General features: G+C 32.9%; 1 protein-coding gene across 13 annotated transcripts in view; it reads left to right on the top strand.

Moving 5' to 3' along the window:
* Positions 1 to 19,992, top strand: part of SLC16A7 (solute carrier family 16 member 7) — a 176,763-nt gene extending 156,771 nt beyond the window's left edge. For all 13 annotated transcript variants that reach the window (XM_050749608.1, XM_050749605.1, XM_050749604.1 and 10 more), the window contains 3 exons: positions 1,262 to 1,405; positions 4,738 to 5,556; positions 9,278 to 19,992. In XM_050749608.1, the coding sequence (XP_050605565.1) occupies positions 1,262 to 1,405; positions 4,738 to 5,556; positions 9,278 to 9,534 (1,220 nt within the window). In that variant the 3' untranslated portion in view covers positions 9,535 to 19,992. The remainder of the gene's footprint in view (positions 1 to 1,261; positions 1,406 to 4,737; positions 5,557 to 9,277) is intronic.
* Positions 19,993 to 20,400: the final 408 nt, after the last annotated feature.

Genomic DNA, 20,400 nt, shown 5'->3' on the forward strand with positions numbered 1-20,400 from the left:
ATTGACAAGTCCCATAAAATACTATGGAATTTCATTGAGTCTAAGATAGTCTCAATTGTTAAGTTGCACTGTTATTTTATAGTATACCAAGAAAGAAAATAATGCTGTCATTGAAATAAAACAGTTTCTCAACATTTAGAATTTTTATAACTACCAAGAGAACTTTTTTAGACTTAAATGCAGATTATTTTAATAATTTTAATCACTTGTGAATATTTTATGTATATGCACACACAGACATACAATGGAAAATATACATTAAAAAATTGGTAAGACATTCCTAAACCTTCTTCCCTTTCACTATCTGACTCTTCTAAATTACTTTGGAGTCTGAGTTTTCAACATTCACATCTCACACCTAAGCTTATTCTTTTTGTCAGTGTGCAATATATTTTAACAGCGAGATCCACCATTTTTTCTAGTAATTTCATCCAAAGAGCTGCACCCAATCTTTAAGTTTTGATGTTGCTATTTATTCTACCTTACTAGAATGTGTCAACAGAAGATCTTTCAGGCAAAAATCAGGATCCATGTTTATATTCGTTTTTCAAATGCTCCTTAAAAGGTTCTATTGAAATGTGATTAAGCATTGTCCAATCGAGCCACAGGAAATAATAAGCAAATTCAAACATGCATCGTCCATGATAACAACATTACTACCATGACTGCCTCTTGATGAACCTAGATTGGAAGAAGTCATTAGGTGTAAGACATCCTTATTGCTAATATGATAGGATGTGAAAACAATAGGTGTCCCAGAATCAACAAATTATGGTATTAAAGAAAAATCATTGTTGAAGATAATTTTAAAAAACAATTTCAGCTCTAATTAATGGCATATGTATGTGTATACACATATTATTCTCAAAAATAAAATTTTAACAGACAAGTCATTTATGTAATTCCTTGATTTTTTATTACATAAATTTACCTGTATCTGTTAAGATATTTTGGATATTTTAGCTATGTTCTATTGAAAAACTTTTCCATCAAGATTTGAATGATTATGGTTGTGACAAAATATATGTTAAACACTTCTAATTTATTATTTCATGTGCTTTTATACATAAGACTGAAAATAACCTCTCAAACTGATCATTTGTGAAGTATTGGAAAGTTCTCATTATATTTTATGTGAACTAATATTTCTCCTCTGACCATTAAAATGTGCTTTCTTGCCTTTCCAAATGATTGGATGTTAAAGATAAACAAATAAATGACAATAGCAACTGAGTATTTCTTTATCTCCTCTCTGCTCTAGGTCCTATAAGTAGTGTTTTGGTGAATAAATACGGCAGCCGGCCGGTGGTGATAGCAGGAGGCTTATTATGCTGTCTTGGAATGGTGTTGGCCTCCTTCAGTAGCAGCGTGATCGAGCTGTACCTCACTGTGGGATTCATTACAGGTAAGTCGTTTAGTCTTCCGTTTATTCTTAACTCTTCTGTTGTTTTCAAAACTCTATGAGAAGAATGAACAATAGAAAATTCTTATTTTCTTTGAATTTACTTTTTTTAAACAATGCAGTTTTAAAGTATTTCCATCTAGTACATTGAAATGAAATTCAAGCTATATAATGGCCAAACATTTCATTTTTAAAAAAATAAAGTTATCAGACAAGTTACATATTATCACATAAATTTAAAATAAAACAGCTGTAGTTTTTTTTTTTTTTTTTTGCTTTTTTGCTTTTTACTTTTCAGCCAGTGGAGATGGTGTTGTTGGACATAGACTTTCTGATGTAAATAAATACCTTAATTATTATAAAACTTATTTTCATGAGTTATTTCCATTTGCAGTATCTATCTGACTTTCCACTCATAATATGTTAAAATTATGCCAGAGAGATATTTTCTGGATGCACTGATTTAGCTTCAACAATAAAATTATTGTTGCTTGTTCCGATTAGTGGTAGAGCTCATTGACTCTGTTCCTTCTTTTTCTTATTGAAATGATCCTGTTTAAAAGCTTGGTGAGCCACATTTTCTTCTAACACAAGTATTAAAAATGACCTACTGTCACTTGATCATAGTTGTTTCTCATGCACATATCTATTGACTCAAACTGACAACAATATGTACACTTCAAAAATCACTTTTTTATTAGTCTAAATAAAAAATTGCATTACAAATTTATATTCAACATATTAGGAAAAATTGGACTTCAATATATAAAGAGACGGAATCTTTCCTTTCTGCCCAGAGATAAAAAGGCAAACATATTTACATTTGTGTAATCTTACACTCATGTATCATTTGGTGAAAAAAATGTATTGAGGCGTACAATAATAGTGATGTTAAAATCTTTCTCTTTACAATCTATCCACATCTCTCTCATTTTTTGGTATAACAAAATGCATTTAATATTATAAATGAAAATCATCTTATATCTAAGCATTGTCATAGCGAAGAGAGTGCCTTTTCTTTTGTGTAGAGAAATTGACCACTGCATTTGACTGTAGAAGTCGGGATGGGCCTACAAGTAGGGAAAAGATGATTTTGTTATTTCCTGTAGTGCAGATATAAATGGCATTATTGGTGTTCCAACTTACAGTTGTATTCTTTGCGTCTCAAATACTTTGATGCCCCCAAAGTTAATTATTAAGTCCATCTATGAGGGATTTACTTTAAATCATTATCAGCAAATACTTTGACTTCAGTTTCCAAAAGTAGACAGATCTAGCATTTAAACTTGACACATATTATCTGTGTGATCATGGGTACGTTAACCTCCTTATACCTAAGTTTCTTTATCTATAAAATTAGATAAATAATAGGTCTTTTTAAAGGAGTTATTAGAATGATTAATGTAAAAAATGAATACATAGTACTTTACAGTGTACCCAGAATTTTGCTGTTCATAAATAAATGTTTGCAAATAATCACAATGCCATTTATTTAACATCTTACAGTTCTAGAACTTACTTTATTTTGGCAAAATCTTTTTGTGTTGTTAGGTGAAGTTGAGGTCAGGAAGTCTAAGTGTTTTGCCCAGTAATATAAAATAGGTACTTTTTTGGAGCAGATCAGTTCTACTTATTTCAGGTCTATGTTCGTTTTACCATGCCAGAATGAGAAAGAGATGGCAACTATTTCCAAATGAAAATATGGATTAACATTTGAAGGCAAAAGTTCCAGGCAACAGAATGGGGAAAATGATATAAGATAAAAAAAAACTTAAGCTCTGAACCATAATACCTGGATTTTAGTTTGGGTTCTTCCACTTACAAGCTACTTGACCACAGGCTGGTCAGTTTTGTTATTTATAAATCGGATTTAATTACACTCATTCTGCATTTCTCACAGGTATGGCTGAGGTATAGTGTTAGAGAACATGCTATTCTGTTACTCGCCAAAGCATGTTCTTGTTCCTTCCTGTCAGCTTTTAGGGGTCCTCTTACTTATAGAAAATGTCTGTATTAAAGGGTTGGAGTATTGTACACAGACCTGTGTATTTCACAACTGGAATACTTAACCACTTTACAGAACTGTTTCAATTTAGGTAAATTTGTAAATATAGAAGAACTCTTACCTCTCTAGCCCCTAAAATAAATATAGAGTAATGCCTAGTTTAAGGAAAAACAACAGATAGTTATATAAGTCAATTTTATGTAAATCAATATACTTTTTTTTTTTTTTTTTTTTTTCTTTTGAGACAGTCTTGCTCTATTGCCAGACTGAAGTACAGTGGTGTGATCTCGGCTCACTGCAATCTCTGTCTCCTCAGTTCAAGCAATTCTCTTGCCTCAGCCTCCCGAGTAGCTGGGATTACAGGCACCTGCCACCATGTCTGGCTAATTTTTGTATTTTTAGTAGAGACGAGGTTTCACCATGTTGGCCAGGATGGTCTCAATCTCCTGACATCGTGATCCATCTGCCCCAGCCTCCCAAAGTGCTGGGATTACAGGCGTGAGCCACCGCGCCCGGCCTCAATCAATGTACTTTTTAAAGGACCTTATTTATTACAATCGCTCAGTAGTACTTCAGTGAGCTACAAGAGGTAATTAATTTTCCAAAGGTGACACTCAACACTGCCAAGGAGCTCCCTAGACAGTGGGGACTTTGGCTCATATAAACAATCAGCATTAATCCCTGAATTAAAAACTATGTTTCAAGCAAAAAATTCCTTTTTACTTAGCACACATGTGCATCTATATACATTAAATGTGGAATGTGAGGGATGTAGAGCATGAAATTAATGGCATACATTCATTACTCTTTTTGTTATTTGCATGGTGTTCAAACAAACGTTTGTAGGGAGACATAAGATTGTTACAAATTATGACCTTTTTAGTTTGTTTATAATTCTTCAATGCCAAAAGGAAAGTATTCACACCTTTATATTGCCCTCTTGCTCACAAGGAAGAAATCTATTCCATATATGTGTATATAAGTATATGTCAAGAGGAAAGGATCTGTGTAATTAAATGATTTTAATTGAGAACTAATAATTTTGTCCTAGTTTCAACCTATTGTATGACTGTTGATACATCAGTAGAAATTCTTAGTTTTATTTTTGTGCTTTAAAATTAAAGGAATATGAAACTGTCATTTCAAGTGTTCAATTATGAAAACCTTTTTATTTTTGTGCAATTACATTTATAATAATCAAAATGTACTATCTCTTATTGCATTTTTAATTCTGCCTTTCCCCCTTGAATGTAAATTTTGAGGAGTAATTTCTTTTGTGAGTGCCATAATGTGTTTGTGTTTTCCCCCACTTTTGTTTTGTTCTTTTTAGGTTTAGGTTTAGCCTTCAACCTGCAACCCGCCTTAACAATAATTGGCAAATACTTCTATAGGAAGCGACCCATGGCAAATGGATTGGCCATGGCAGGAAGTCCTGTTTTCTTAAGTTCATTGGCTCCTTTCAATCAGTACCTTTTTAATACTTTTGGCTGGAAAGGAAGTTTCCTGATTTTGGGAAGTCTACTTTTGAATGCCTGTGTGGCTGGGTCCCTCATGAGACCCCTTGGACCCAGTCAAACCACTTCTAAGTCTAAAAATAAGACTGTCACAACAGAAGACGATTCAGGCCAGAAGAAAATCAAACCGAAGAAATCAACTTGGGAAAAAGTTAATAAGTATTTAGATTTCTCCCTTTTTAAGCATAGAGGATTTCTGATATATCTGTCTGGAAATGTCATTATGTTCCTAGGTTTTTTTGCCCCCATTATATTCTTGGCTCCATATGCTAAAGACCAGGGAATTGATGAGTACTCGGCAGCTTTTCTGCTATCTATTATGGCTTTCGTTGATATGTTTGCTAGGCCTTCTGTAGGATTAATTGCAAACTCCAAACATATTCGACCTCGAATTCAGTACTTCTTCAGTTTTGCAATCATGTTCAATGGAGTGTGTCATCTCTTGTGCCCGCTGGCACAGGACTACACAAGCCTGGTATTATATGCTATATTTTTTGGCCTTGGATTTGGGAGTGTTAGCAGTGTTCTCTTTGAAACTCTCATGGACCTCGTGGGTGCACCAAGATTTTCCAGTGCCGTCGGACTTGTCACAGTTGTGGAGTGTGGCCCAGTTCTTCTTGGCCCTCCTCTTGCTGGTAAGAACATTTTTCATCAAGAAAAATATAAAGCATAAAATTAATAACCATTAACTGAGACTTTATATACAGATTTTTTTTTTTTTTTCTCGAGACGGAGTCTCTCTCTGTTGCCCGGGCTGGAGTGCATTGGCGCGATCTGGGCTCACTGCAAGCTCCGCCTTCCAGGTTCCCTCCATTCTCCTGCCTCACCCTCCCAAGTAGCTGGGACTACAGGCGTCCGCCACCATGCCCAGTTAATTTTTTTTTTTTTTTTTTTTTTTTTGTATTTTTAGTAGAGATGGGGTTTCACCGTGTTAGCCAGGATGGTCTCGATCTCCTGACCTTGTGATCTGCCCACCTCGGCCTCCCAAAGTGCTGGGATTACAGGCTTGAGCCACCGCGCCTGGCTATATACAGATTTTTAAATGTGTTTTATAATACTAATAGCCTGAGGGAATATGGGCAGGCTAATTTTAGGTTTTACTATAAACTTAAAAATTTCATAATTAGTCAATTTTAGACCTAAATTTGTTTCAGAACCTGGACCTATGAACTTAAGAACTTATGTTAGACTGATAATTAGCATCATAATCTTCAGGATTTTTATCTACTTCAGTTGTTTTGGTCTCTTAAAAATATATCAGAAAAAAATGCTATTTTATCTTTATCATTGGTGAACAATTTCTTAACTGTTTATATTGAAATGAGCCAAAAATGTAAAATATTCTCTCTAAAGGTCAGAATCTATTTTTTAATAGAGTACATTAGATATATTAATTTGAAATTTGTTACATGCTGAGAAAATACATTTATAATATCACTGATAGGAATATATTCATGTATATATTACATATAGAGAAAGACAGGGATGACTGAAAATTTATTCAGAGGTTTTTTGGGTGCCACTTATGTTCCATGTTTATAAATTGGAAAGATTACCTTCAGATTTTAAAATCTGAAATATTTTCAAAATGCCAATAAAAGTGTCTATGCTAAATTATTCAGTAAAAAGATGCAGTACATGTTTAGGGCATGACCAAAGAGTACCCTCACAAATTGAGAAGATGGTCTGATATTTAAGAGAGAGAGAGAAATAGATAAAATAGTCATCACAGAAGCATTAGAGTTTTGTTAGAATTGCTTGTGGTTATTTTATAGTTTCCTTCTGAATTACAGTGGTGAATGCTTTAAGGAATAAATTATGCCCTCTGAACTTCTGGTTTAAAGACATGTATAAGAGCATTTTGAAGTTAAAACTTCGTTTCGTCTTAGACTTTAAATGTTATAAATATTACGTTCTGTTTGTGCACCAGCCTTTGCCAGCAACCACTGTATATTGTTTTGGTTAATACTTGACTTAGACTCTTGGCCTGCTCTCTCATGGTCAGAGTCACTGCCAGGCTAAATGTAAATTTTTCCATTATTTAGTCAGTTTTTAAACTGTTTTCTACATGACATCAAGGAACCATTCTGAAAGTGTAAAAATTCATGTTTAATTTGTTAATTTTAATGACATCATTGACTTTTTGATGGTAGTTGGTATATCTCTCAATATAAATATACCATGACATCAAAACAATTGTCAATAAAGAGTGAAAGCCAGTAGGTCTTATTATTTATCAGGCAGTTGATTTTGTTACATAAGATAAGCACGACCGGTCCTTCTTTTCATATAGTATTAGTTTGATCAAATGAGTTTTAGAGCCTATTCATGATCCACACAATTCTTAGTGTTAACAGAGAAGTCACCATGCATGAGGGGATGAAAAAAGAATCAAGTCCAAATACATTGTGGGGATAGACTCTAAGAATTAAAATAAAGGAATCTTATGTGGCCACTCCCACCTGAGCAGATAATGTGCATTAATATTTTTAAAAAACAGTTTCAATATTTTTGAATGCTTATTGCATTAACATTGCCAAACCGTGTGCCACTGGTAGCAAATGGCAGTAATTGATTTTAGACCTATTGTTGAAACTCTCAGACTGTAGCCATTATATATCCATTTTTTCATTCCATATCTGCCATCTGCTACCCTTAATATTTCTTGACTTTTTTTTTTATTATACTTTAGGTTCTAGGGTACATGTGCATAATGTGCAGGTTTGTTACATATGTATACTTGTGCCATGTTGGTGTGCTGCACCCATCAACTCGTCTTGACTTTTAGATTGACTTCTCCTCTATAGTATTTGATTATTGCTAGAACTGCCTGGCCCATAGTAGGCACTGAGTTAATATTTTTGAATGATTGAATATTATTGCTGTTATTTCTGACATAGTTGCAGCATAGCAATGAAAAGTAGGGAGTGTGTGGTTTCTATTTCATATTTGTTTTTTTCAGACTATACTTTCACTGCTCCTCTCAGAAAGAATTGAAGCTTTAGTTCTGAAAAGCATATCTGGTTTCTTGATGACGCTAAAAAATTCTTAAAACATTTAGAAAGTATGCTGATGTGGCAGCCCAAAGTGGTGTTCACTCTGATGGGCCATGGATCTAATGCTTTTATATTTAGAAGTATAACAATCATTGTAGAAATAGAAATATTTGACTCAGGTTAGGAAGGAAAATTAAAATTATGCAATTTTTGTTATGTTTATGAATATATCATGCTTACTTAAAACCATTCTACCATCTACCTGATTAAAACAGAAAATTTTGTTCAAATAGGTAATATATTGCAAGTAGACAAAGTTAATGTTGAGCCGCTGACTAGATTCTAGGGAGAATGTTATGGATTCTGACTAAACAGACTGGTTAGAAAGTTGTATATCAGAGTCACTTGGAATACATATGCTAATTTATGTAGATTTGTATACACTAAATTTTGCTGTTAATAATTACTAAGAATTAGATGCCTGCATAAGCAAGAGACAAAACTAAATATAAGCTGACAAAATTTTAAAAGTCAGTAAACGTCTAGATTAAATGGCACCAGGTTAAATTTTAAATGGTCTCAATAATCAAATGGAACAAGTAGTTTTTTACTGATTAGTTTGCCCTTAATAATTTAGACTCAGATAAAGTAAGAAACTGGGATTAGCTCAAATAGTGTTACACTTAACCAACAGGTTAGGTGAAGCCATTCTGCAGAGTAGTTAAGAATAAGTCCAGACAGACTTCAATTAAGAGTCTAGATTCTACCACTAACGAGCTACGTAACCATGCCCAGATTACTTCACAGTACTCCTTGTAAGGATAGAGTGAGATATTACAGATAAAATTCTTAGGCTAGTATGGAGCATAGAGAAAACACTTAGTAAATATTAGACACTGTTAGGAACCATGTAAAAGTCTTTAGGTTTCTCCTAAAGAAAGTAATTTTTCTCTGTTGAAGAGAAAAGGAAGCATGGAAAAGGTGAAGCAATCCTAACATGTGTACTGTAAATAGAGATATCTGTATTTACATGTATGGATATAAAAATATACCTCACTCTTGTATGTATTAATATATACACACAAAAAATATATACCTAACTTGTCTTGTTTGTATATCTTAGTGGGAGAAATAATTTTTAGTAAATTTAATGTACTGGTAATATAATACTGTGAGTGTCTCTGCATACCTTTACTAAGCATATATAGAAGTCATAATCTAGATTTTTTTATTTTTAAAGTCTTATTTGATATTAATTTAAATAAGAGGAATATACTTTGAAGAATAATTTATTTGAAATTTTTATCATTATATGACTGTTTTATGATGCCAACTTAAAAAGATGCTCTTTGTCTTCTAGGTAAATTGGTGGATATAACTGGAGATTATAAATACATGTACATGGCCTGTGGGGCTATTGTGGTAGCAGCAAGCGTGTGGCTGCTCATTGGCAATGCTATCAACTATAGATTGCTTGCAAAGGAAAGGAGGGAGCAAAGTGCAAGAAAGACAACCAGAGAATCGGAACGCTTGAGCAAATCTAAACATTCGGAAGATGTTAATGTCAAAGTTTCAAATCCACCGAGTGTAGCCTCAGAAAGAGAAACTAATATTTAACAAGAATCACATCTCTGATTTCAGTGTTTATTGCTTTCCCTAGCAGTTTGTTTTTCATTTTGTTTTTTTAAAGTATTGGAAAAGTTTTTAGCTGAAATGAGGAGTCACAATTAAGGATGAAGATGATATTTTCCTCAATGGCAAATTTTAAATTAGTTTTAAAACTTATTTGGGTAAATTTTGAGATTATGCATAGAAAGAATCCATGCTACAGGTTTATTTCCATACCTGACTCTGGATGTGGTGGTGAAAATACTAATTTTAAAGTCTCCCAGTGACTTTCGGTCTTGGTTATGTGGAAAGTTCTGAATTTCAAACCCCTAGTTTAAGTAGGTAGAAGGAGGATGCCTAATCCTACAAAGTGATCCTTAATACATTTCATTTTTTTGCTTGATATTAATGTATGAGATAGAGATGAGAGACAATTAATTATCTCCTCTTACACACAAACACACATACTCCCACATGCTTACCCACATGTACACAGAGTGTCTGGAGAATAAAAAACAAATTAAAAAGAAGCGATAATTTATTTTTAAGGTAAAAAATCCATGAAGACAAAAGAAACATATGTCTGTGTGCTACTTTACAATGTTAGTTTTAAAGATAAGCACATGGGTAAAAATGAGGGTGATCCTTATTCAAAAATATATCTGACTGCTATAAAAATATTTGCATATATAAATTTGACAAAGAAAAGAAAATCAATGTTAAACCATTAAATCTGAGCACTGTTAGACTTGATTAATCCATGAGCATGATTTTTTTTTTTGAGTAGGGGGCATTAGTACCTGGTGCTAGACAATAAAACCCTCAAATACTTTTTAGAATTCTTACCTAACATGTAAAAGTCTGCACGACTCTTAACAATGAACCACATCCATTGATTTTACAAGGATTTTAGTTTGTAATCCAGAAAGTAATAATCAGGGATTTAATTTTAAACAGCACTCTATCCAGATTCGCTGTTATACTGAAATATCGAAGTAAAATCCTAGTTGGCAGGAGTGTAAGTAGACCGAATTCTAATTTTTTCCAACACATAGTAGTAATTGGAGGTTAGTGTTATGAATACTTCATCTGACTACAACTAAGGGTGAGAGGTGGTTTTAATGAACTCTCTAAGCTGTCTCAGCTCCCTCCCTTCCACAAAATGCAAGAGTAAAAGCAAACCACAAACAGGCCTTGTGCTCAACCACTGGAAATGTCTCCTAGGATAAGAATGGCAGTACTTCCTGCTGCCTTTGGACATAACTAAGCCAGGAAACGTAAAAAGCCTTCTAGAAAGAGAGGCACTGTATGACTTGCAATTGTATGTATAGTTTATAACCTGATAGCAAAAAGCTTGAAATATTGCAGCCCAGGTTAATTCAGCACTTTCCCATTTTCGTAACTATGTGAAAACATCTGGGAACCTGAATCACTCCTGAATACAGAGGCATATTCTTTTTAAACTATAAATACCATTTTGACTGAGAAAGTACTTTTAAACAAGAAAGAAATTGTACAGTATGACTAAAGCTATAAATATATTTGCATCTATAAATCTAAAGTTTAACATTATGATTAATTTAAAAAGTATTTAGTGCTTGACTATTAAAGCAGTGTCATGTCACTCCTAAGATGTCAAAGCAAATTAGACATTCATTTTTTTTATTGTAATAAAGGCAGGTGCTATTTTTTTTCTGGTAAGATTGCACCTGGATACCAGGCTTTTGTAATAGTTAACATTAAAGATTTGATTCATAAAGTTAATTCACTGCTTAAGCATGTGGCTCATATTTAGGAAGCTATATACAATTCAGTTTTTCATTTAACATTTGCTCTTTTGCATATGAAGAGATACTTGTATTTTTCAAATGTTAAGTAAAACAAGATGTGCCAATATCATAGGTAAATAAATTAGGAAAAAATGTGGGACTTTACGGCTGTTTTTAATTTAGTTTCACCCAATCTTGATTCTTGAATTAGCTATGTTTATATTTTTAGTTCTTTTTTATTCAACTCGGATTTCTCAAGAGGTGTAACCCCTAAATTGTGTAGTAACTCTCCAATCATAAATTTCCAAACACACACAAAAAATTCTATTTCCCAAAAAGTGTCTTGAATTCTCTGAAAAGGTACATTAAACTAATATGAATATCATGTTCCAGGGGGAAATAAATGACAAAGTAATAATCATGAGGATTTAGGTCAAAGGCTATATTATATATTTTTTATTACCTTCTAGTAGAGACGTTCTGCTGGGTGCATTTCAGTGGCCTTCTCCAGGGAGGTTTATTTACTTACTGATCAGTTTCTCATCACGTCAAAACCAATTCACATTTGTCTGGCTGCTCTTTGGTTATCTTCATTCGTTATTTCTTTTTTTTTTTTTTTTTTTTTTTTTGAGACAGAGTCTCGCTCTGTTTCCCAAGCTGAAGTGCAGTGGCCAGATCTCAGCTCACTGCAAGCTCCGCCTCCCGGGTTCACACCATTCTCTTGCCTCAGCCTCCCGAGTAGCTGGGACTACAGGCGCCCGCCACCTCGCCCGGCTAATTTTTTGTATTTTTTTAGTAGAGACGGGGTTTCACCATGTTAGCCAGGATGGTCTCGATCTCCCGACCTCGTGATCCGCCCGTCTTGGCCTCCCAAAGTGCTGGGATTACAGGCTTGAGCCACCGCGCCCAGCCTTCATTCGTTATTTCTAACGCTGATTGTATTAAATTTTTAGAAAAGAAAGTAAAAATTGCACATTCAACGCACATGATTTGTACAGTCACACCTGGCAGTAGCACTGCACAGAGTTACAAATATGCACACATGTTAACTGCCATGCATAAATATTGACAGTTAAACCAGAACACACATGAAACAGTGACATACATACCTACAGGATTCAGAATTGTTCCAGGGTAATATAAATTATTCTACTTGTTCACGCTCCCCACCCTCTTGAACTTGTTTGAAGATTTGCTGCTTTAGCAGAATCTTTTCAAGATTGAGAAAAGAATATCAACCTAGGATTTTCATTATTAGTCACATAAATGGAGGAGGAGATATATTTGGCTTCCGCCTCTGCAACAATTAATGCTGAACATATTTCTTCCTCTGGGGAACAATAGGTTTTAAACATTTGAGATATCATGAAGCAAAGTCGGTGTATACCACTACAATCCCCACTAATCTGTATTCCCCCATTATGAAATTGTACAGAAGGAAGGGTGTCATTAATTAAGGTATCAAAATAATTCATGGCTACTTTAAGAATTTTTTCATTCGTGTTAATGGAGCCCCCCATATTTTTCACTACTTAAATAGGCCATCACTAATTTATGAATAGAACATTGAGTTTGCACTTTTCCTGACCTATCCTCACCTCCTTTCCTAATCATTTTTTGCGTTCACCTAGCATACCTTAGGAGACAACAGATCAGGTTTTAGTGTATTTCACATTGGAAGACATGGTGTTTTCTCAGTATAAATCTACATGACTCATAAATATCACTTTTTTGGTACCAAATTTCAACACCTTAGCTCATGGACTTATTGGCCTCAGCCTAATACTAAGAAATAGGTAAAATAATTAGATTTGTTATGTTGGAATGTGCACTTTAAAAAATCTAGATAATTTTTACTCATTTTTTTCTGGCTGTACAACATGACAATCAAGAATATAGAAAAGACTAAAAGATATCTGATATAAATGTAAGTTTTTATGTAGATGATATAAATATGAAGAGATATTCGTGATCAGTTAGTTGAAACTTATTTTTTATCTAAAACACCTTTAAAAAATCCCTTTTATAAGTAGAATGTTAAAGACTTAATAAAACAAAATAAAAAATTATTATTTTTAGGCTTAATAGGGAGATTAGATACATAGTGGAAAGGGAACTAATATTTATGAGATGAATTTTGCTTATGTAATGCCTTTCAATATTCAAACCAAAATCATGGCAGAATTATTACCAGCTTGACATGACAGATGAATGAAAACCAAAAACAAAGAAGCTCAGCAAACTGCCCGAAGTTAAAAGGTGATATGAACCAAATTTAAAACTCAGGTTTACCTAAAACCAGAAAGATCCCCTAGAGTGTTCACTACCATGCTGCCTACCGATAGAGGCCAGAGAAGCAAAGGAAGATAAAATATAGGTACAAAAATGGTACATCCTATATAGTAATACAATTAGGTTTAACTGTAACTTGTATTATGATTTATTTAGTGTTTATTAGAGAACTGCATTTGCTAGAACCTGAATATGCAATTTCTTTTTTCTTTTTTTTTTTTTTCTTTTTTTCTGACATGGAGTCTCGTTCTCGTCACCCAGGCTGGAGTGCAGTGGCACGATCTCAGCTCACCGCAACCTCTGCCTCCTGGGTTCAAGCAATTCTCCTGCCTCAGCCTCCCGAGTAGCTGGAATTACAGGCATGTGCCACCATGCCTGGCTAATTTTGTGGGGGTTTTTTTGTTTTGTTTTTTATAGTAGAGACAGGGTTTCTCCATGTTGGTCAGGCTGGTCTCGAACTCCGACCTCAGGTGATTCACTTGCCTCTGCCTTCCAAAGTGCTGGGATTACAGGTGTGAGCCACCACACCCAGCCTTGAATATGTAATTTCTAATTGCCTGCTTTTCTCCCCAATGCAAATTATCTCAAATAATGATAATTATTATGTATAGACATAATTGCTTTAATATGACTCTTTTTTCATAAAAATAATAACATATTTGAGTCAGGCATAATACTTTTTTTCTGAGGTTGGAGTTATCAGGAAAATGTTATCTTTTATGAATAAATAATTCCCAGATTGGTTGCTACATATCATGATTCCAAAAGTACAATAATAAGCTGGATGTGGTGGTGTGCACCTATAGTCCCAGCTACTCGGGAGGCTGAGGTGAAAGGGTCATTTGAGCCCAGGAGGTTGAGGCTTCAGGGAGCTATAATGGTCCCACTTGCACTCCAGCTTAGGCAACAGAGTGAGACTCTTGTCTCTGTTTAAAAAAAAAAAAAGAAAAAGGGAAAATGTACTTACTAGAAAACATTATATTTAGAATGTTAGTGATTATCCCATTTATAATATCCCTAGCTACCAAAAAAAAAAGACTGTAAGATACAAATGATTTGGTTTACCTATACAGTTACATATTAATTTTCATTATTTAATACAACTTACCCTACACTCTAGATTATTTTGCAAGTTTCTCTGAACATCTTTGTTGTCATTTGTCTCTTTGTTTGTTCTATAGAGAAAACAAGTGTCATTGCTTTTGTCTTCTCCATCTAGACTTTTGCAGTCCTTAGACTGTAGTTCTCCTTACCTCTATTCAAATAGTGCACTTGCAAGGCGCTGCATTCTTTTCAAAGTCAACTGTGATGCACGTTTATAATTACATACACATATAATTGAACATAATTTTAGAGTCTTGAAAAACTGGCACTATCATGAATGTTTTTAATTTTCTTAAAGTGCCTGACAACATTGAGTAACAAAGCTTACTATCACCACATTGCACCATTACATATTATTCTGTAGTCTCCATCAATGCAGTGACATCACTGATACATCATACCAACAAGATTTCTAACCACAACCATTCAGAGCACCAATCAGCATCTAAAGTATTGAGAATATAAGACTAATATTACAAACTTGACTCATCTCTCTTTAAAATTTTGATTTCTGCACAACCATATGCAGAGCTCATGTTTGAGAAGGCACTTAAAAGCTGAGAGACCCAATTATCAGTAATTATAATGCTTGCATTATCAAAATTATAAATTATCTTTGTTGATGCAATTAAAAATGAGTGATTTTCTGAGCTTGTCACTTTATTATGGTTCTGATTTTCTCTTCTTTCCTATCAGTTGTTTGTACACTGGAGATTTTAGCTCTTTACAGGGTGCTACAATCTGGTTTATTTTAGTCTTATCTACTGATTTTTCTTCACTTTAATTCATTTATGTCCAAATCATGAAAGAATTGCTGTAGTATTGAGAATGGTCATTTTAAAAGTCTCTACCTTAAGAGCAAAATTAATATTGCAAAATGAATTTTTGATATTACAGGAGCATATGGGAATTTAGATCAAATTACATCTCCCATCCCAATCTCCTACTTCCTCATCATCCCCCCCTCCTTTTCTTTATATAATTATTTTTTTAATGTTTTACTTTCTATGTTTTTATAATATCTAGGTAAAACTTCTTTAACATTTTTATTTAACTATGGACATGTTTAGTATGGATTTTTTTTCTTTGGTGTATTTATTTACACTTACACTTGTTTGCATGATCTACATGTTTTTCAGTCTTTGTATATACTTGTTAATAAGGTGAGCAATATTCAGGGATATATCAGTAGGCAATTACTTAATGACCATAAATGTATTCACATTTGAGCAAATATTTTTCACATGATCAAACAGGAATTTTGTTTCTTTGTTTTTAATTTAAATGTGGCAAAATAAGCTAGAGAATCTCTGTGTGAAAACACTGATACTAAACATTTTATTAAAATAGAATAAGCTGATAAAAACCTCCTCTATTCAGAAAAACAAAAGAATGGCGTTTTATCTCACATAAATTTAGGATGGAAATTTTAAAACATTATTTTGACTAAGTCTTTAATTCTGTTTTTTCAGTTTTTATATGCATCTAAAATAAGTTTTTTGAGTTAGATTCAGTTTATATAGCTTGCTTGTTAGAGTACACATTTTTTTTCTCATCCTCTGAATCTCAAGAGTACATATTTCTGACAAGCTTTTCAGTGGTACAATAGATTTTATTTTTCTACCATCAACTTTCTACATCTAACTAAAGCATTAATATTTCTAGATTTAGTGAAATAGCACATATGAATTAAAATATTTATTTCTAAGCATTAGATCTAATTGTATTTTTATTTGTTTTGATATATTTATGTCTCAGAATATATATTTAATGAATTCATTTCATCCTCTCAACCCTCAGTTTTGTTAGGTATCCACATTTTTGCCGTATAAAACTAGACTGGATTAAGGATTTTGCCTAAACCTATACCAATACTCTGAGTAAATGCAGGATTGAGGATAGAATTCAGGTCTTTTAACTTCTAACACACTTTTTTCTCTATTGAACTACAGAAGCCATAAGGTCATAATGATGACTTTTATAGAGTGAATAAAATATTTTCCTAGAAATACATATGAAAACCCTACTTGATAGTTTATATCCCAAATGAATATATTTTTCCAATCATGGTTTACAAAATCATGTTTGCAGACTTACTTTGAAGACTATTTCCTGATTGCCATGGCAGATAATTCTTGGCAAATCAGAAATAATATTTAGTGAGATTAATTATTTTGCACAATATATGTTGTTATAGCAATATCAAAATCATTTAAACATACCAATATTGTATTAATAGAAAACATGTCAATATCTCTTTAATTCCTTTTTCAGTTTGTTCATTTTTATTTTAGAAGCAGTGCTCATTTGTTTTCTAAAGTAGAACGCCAGAGCGCAGAACACACACTACAAGTTTATTAAATTCTTTAATTGTATGCAAGAAATTATTGCTGTAGCATAGTCTTGAGGAGAACACTTCTACAGTATTTCTTGATCTAAGAACCTGAAGATGTGTTAATGAAATTATTAGAATAAGGTCTATCTCAAATTTCTTATTTTGGTGATTTTTTTTTTTCACCTAATAACACTAAAATCCACAACAGCTGTCTGGCAATAGTGTAACTAGAGCTTCTTTAATGTTAGAGATTCCATCTGCCTCTATGTCTTATCTAGATAGATATAGTCTTTCTAGATTTTCTTCTTTATTCCCTTGCAGAGAACAAACAAAAATCACACCTAAATTAAAGATCCATGGTAAAGGGGTTGCTATTAGTTTTCCTGGTAAAACTGTAAAAAGAGTAATCTGCATTCAGTATTTTTTTGCCTAGTTCATCAAGATAGTTCATCAAGATCTACCCTAAAAACACACTTTAATAAAAATTTGGGTAAACTCATGTATCACAGTAAAATCTTTTATGAATTGGGTGGGCCCTAAAAACATCTGTAGTAAATGATGTATTTGGTTAGATTCAGCCAAACTGACACCCGTATGCTAAAATAGCATTGTCATTCTGACAGGAGGCGGCCTCAGTAATTACAGTGAGTGCATTTACTAATATAAGGATCCTTCTTTGTAGTGACAACAAAAATGAGATTGTAACTTAATCAAATATAAGTCAGATATAGTAATTCCCTATATTGCAGAAGAAAGAGCAAGGTCTTTTCAAGTGTTTGCTAAAACTGACTAAATTTGAAGCTTTTTATGTAAAAGTTCTCCCAGATATTTTAAACCAGTATGTTAATTATTTCCTAGAATGAACAATTCTACTTTTTTGATAGATTTTTGAAATCATTTTACTTACTACTTATATTCTTTGAACAAATATGTTTTACTCATCTCAGTATTGAAACAAATATTTAAAATAAGATTGTTGGAATAAAAGTTATACATAGTAACTTGTTGCTAATAAGTAAGACATTCCTTGGCAACAGACATATCCAGCTAACTTTTGCAAGAATTTTTTAAGGGATTAGATTTAGGGGTTAATCTTTAGAATTATTTTTAAAGTATAAATTATATTTTAGGCTGTATTTTTGTGATTTTTAAGTGAAAAAAATAAAATGTAATTGTCTTGTTTATTCTATAGATATCTTGATGACCACTGAACAAATGATCATATTGCCACATGGTCTATCAACTATGGTTACTATGATAGTGAATTAAAGAGGATAGTTTTGCTTGACACCTAAGATGATCCAAACAGTTGTTTTTACATGACCTAAATCATGGCTGTATTATTTCATTTTTAAAGAAAATTAATGAAATATAAATAATACATTTAAATACCTGTCAAAGTTTTAAAATATAAGATAGAACCTTCTTTTTTTGCCTTCTTACACATGAATGTACTTAAAGTGATTGTTATGCGATCTTGGGATACTTATTTATTTTTGAAATTTTTGTATATATAGCAGTTCTGAACTTAGCAAATAATATGTGTAAAGGAATTAACCAAAAATGAAAGAACTGGCATTTTCATATGGATACGTATTTTGTTTAAACTAAATAAAATAACTTAGATTTATTTAAATCAGGAATATATTATGTCGTTGATCATTTTTAAAGTATATTTTGTTCAATTATTCCTACTTTGTTTTTCGGCACACTTATTTAAGTTCTTGCCTTTCAGGTATACTACAGTGTTACATGAACATAATGTTTTAGAGAAATCTCTGTTGTAGTTTGTAATTTTCACTGCATAACAAATTTGAAACCAAATGTTGAATTTCTCTGTGGGGGTACATATTTTGCCTACAGTTTCAAATGTATTTTTTTTTTTTTTTTTTTTTTTTTTTTTTTTTTTTTTTTTTTTTTTTTTTTGAGACTGAGTCTTGCTCTGTCGCCCAGGCTGGCATGCAGTGGTGTGATCTCTGCTCACTGCAAGCTCCGCCTCCTGGGTTCACGCCATTCTCCTGCCTCAGCCTCCTGAGTAGCTGGGACTACAGGTGCCCGCCACCATGCCCAGCTAATTTTTTTGTATTTTTAATAGAGACAGGGTTTCACCATGTTAGCCAGGATGGTCTCGACCTCCTGACCTCATGATCCTCCTGCCTCGGCCTCCCAAAGTGCTGGGATTACAGGCGTGAGCCACTGCACCCGGCCTCAAATATATTTTCAAATTCATCTCTTTTACTGGACTGTGAGCTCCTTGTGGACAAGGATGTTATTTTAGTTATAATGACAACTTTAATATCTAGCAAAGTGCCAGGCGTAGAGTATTCCTTTATTGAAATGAATTGATAGATACTGATTATTAAAATGCTACTACAGTATTCTATGATGCAGGCTGAGTGTATATTCAAGAAATTCTCTGGCTAATTTTAAAAGTAAGACATAGAAAACAAAACACCTGTAGCATTTTCTTTATTTAAAATTGAAACTCTGTTTTGAATCCTTTTTACATTGTCAAACATTCTATGCAAATACTGAAATATGCAACAGCTAAACTTTATGGTACAAATTAATTAGTTTTATTTTCTTTTCAAAATCAGAAATGCTCTATTTTAGCTTCCTGGAAATGTCGACAATCATTCTGATGACCAAAGGTGCTACTTATTTTTCAACATTTACCTTGATCATAAGTGCTTCTATCTGCTAAGCTTTATTTATTCTTTTTGGACAGAAAGTTTGGTGGGAAGGATGCAATAAAATCAGAATATCTCTTTTGTCTGAATTATGCAGTTTAACCCTGTCCATGTTCCTCTGTACTCTATTCCTACTGTATTCTAGTTATTTCTTATCACTAATTTTTATTGCAGGTCTGTGCTGTTTCTTAGAAAGTACATGCATATATATTTCTATAATATGTAAGAAAAAACCTGTATTGCTTATTAAATTAAAATTAAAAACGTTCATGTTAAACTTTTGAAATGAAATATATACTATATATTCTTAAGTTTCCATTAAATGCTGTTACTCAATGCTAATCAACACATAATTTCCCACACCAGACCAAATTAAGGGCATTTATTTTGCCTGAATGTACATAATTGATAATGTCAACAGAAGTCAGACACAGCCCAAAATACAATGAATTCCTAAGGGTTGAAATGAATTTTTACTGTTGTTTTTCATGAGTATACATTTTAATAGATTTATACAGAATAAACTAACACAGTTCAAAAGGAGAACATTACTGGCATCACAGAAGTTCCCCTCAAACCCCTTCCCAGCCTATTCTGTTCTCTGGACTTTGTGTAAAAATAGACCATTTTTTTAGAGCAAGTTTATGTTTACAGCAAAATTGAAAGTCCAGGGATTTTCCATATA

The sequence above is a fragment of the Macaca thibetana genome, chromosome 11, assembly GCF_024542745.1.
Source record: "Macaca thibetana thibetana isolate TM-01 chromosome 11, ASM2454274v1, whole genome shotgun sequence".
NCBI classification, from domain to species: domain Eukaryota; kingdom Metazoa; phylum Chordata; class Mammalia; order Primates; family Cercopithecidae; genus Macaca; species Macaca thibetana.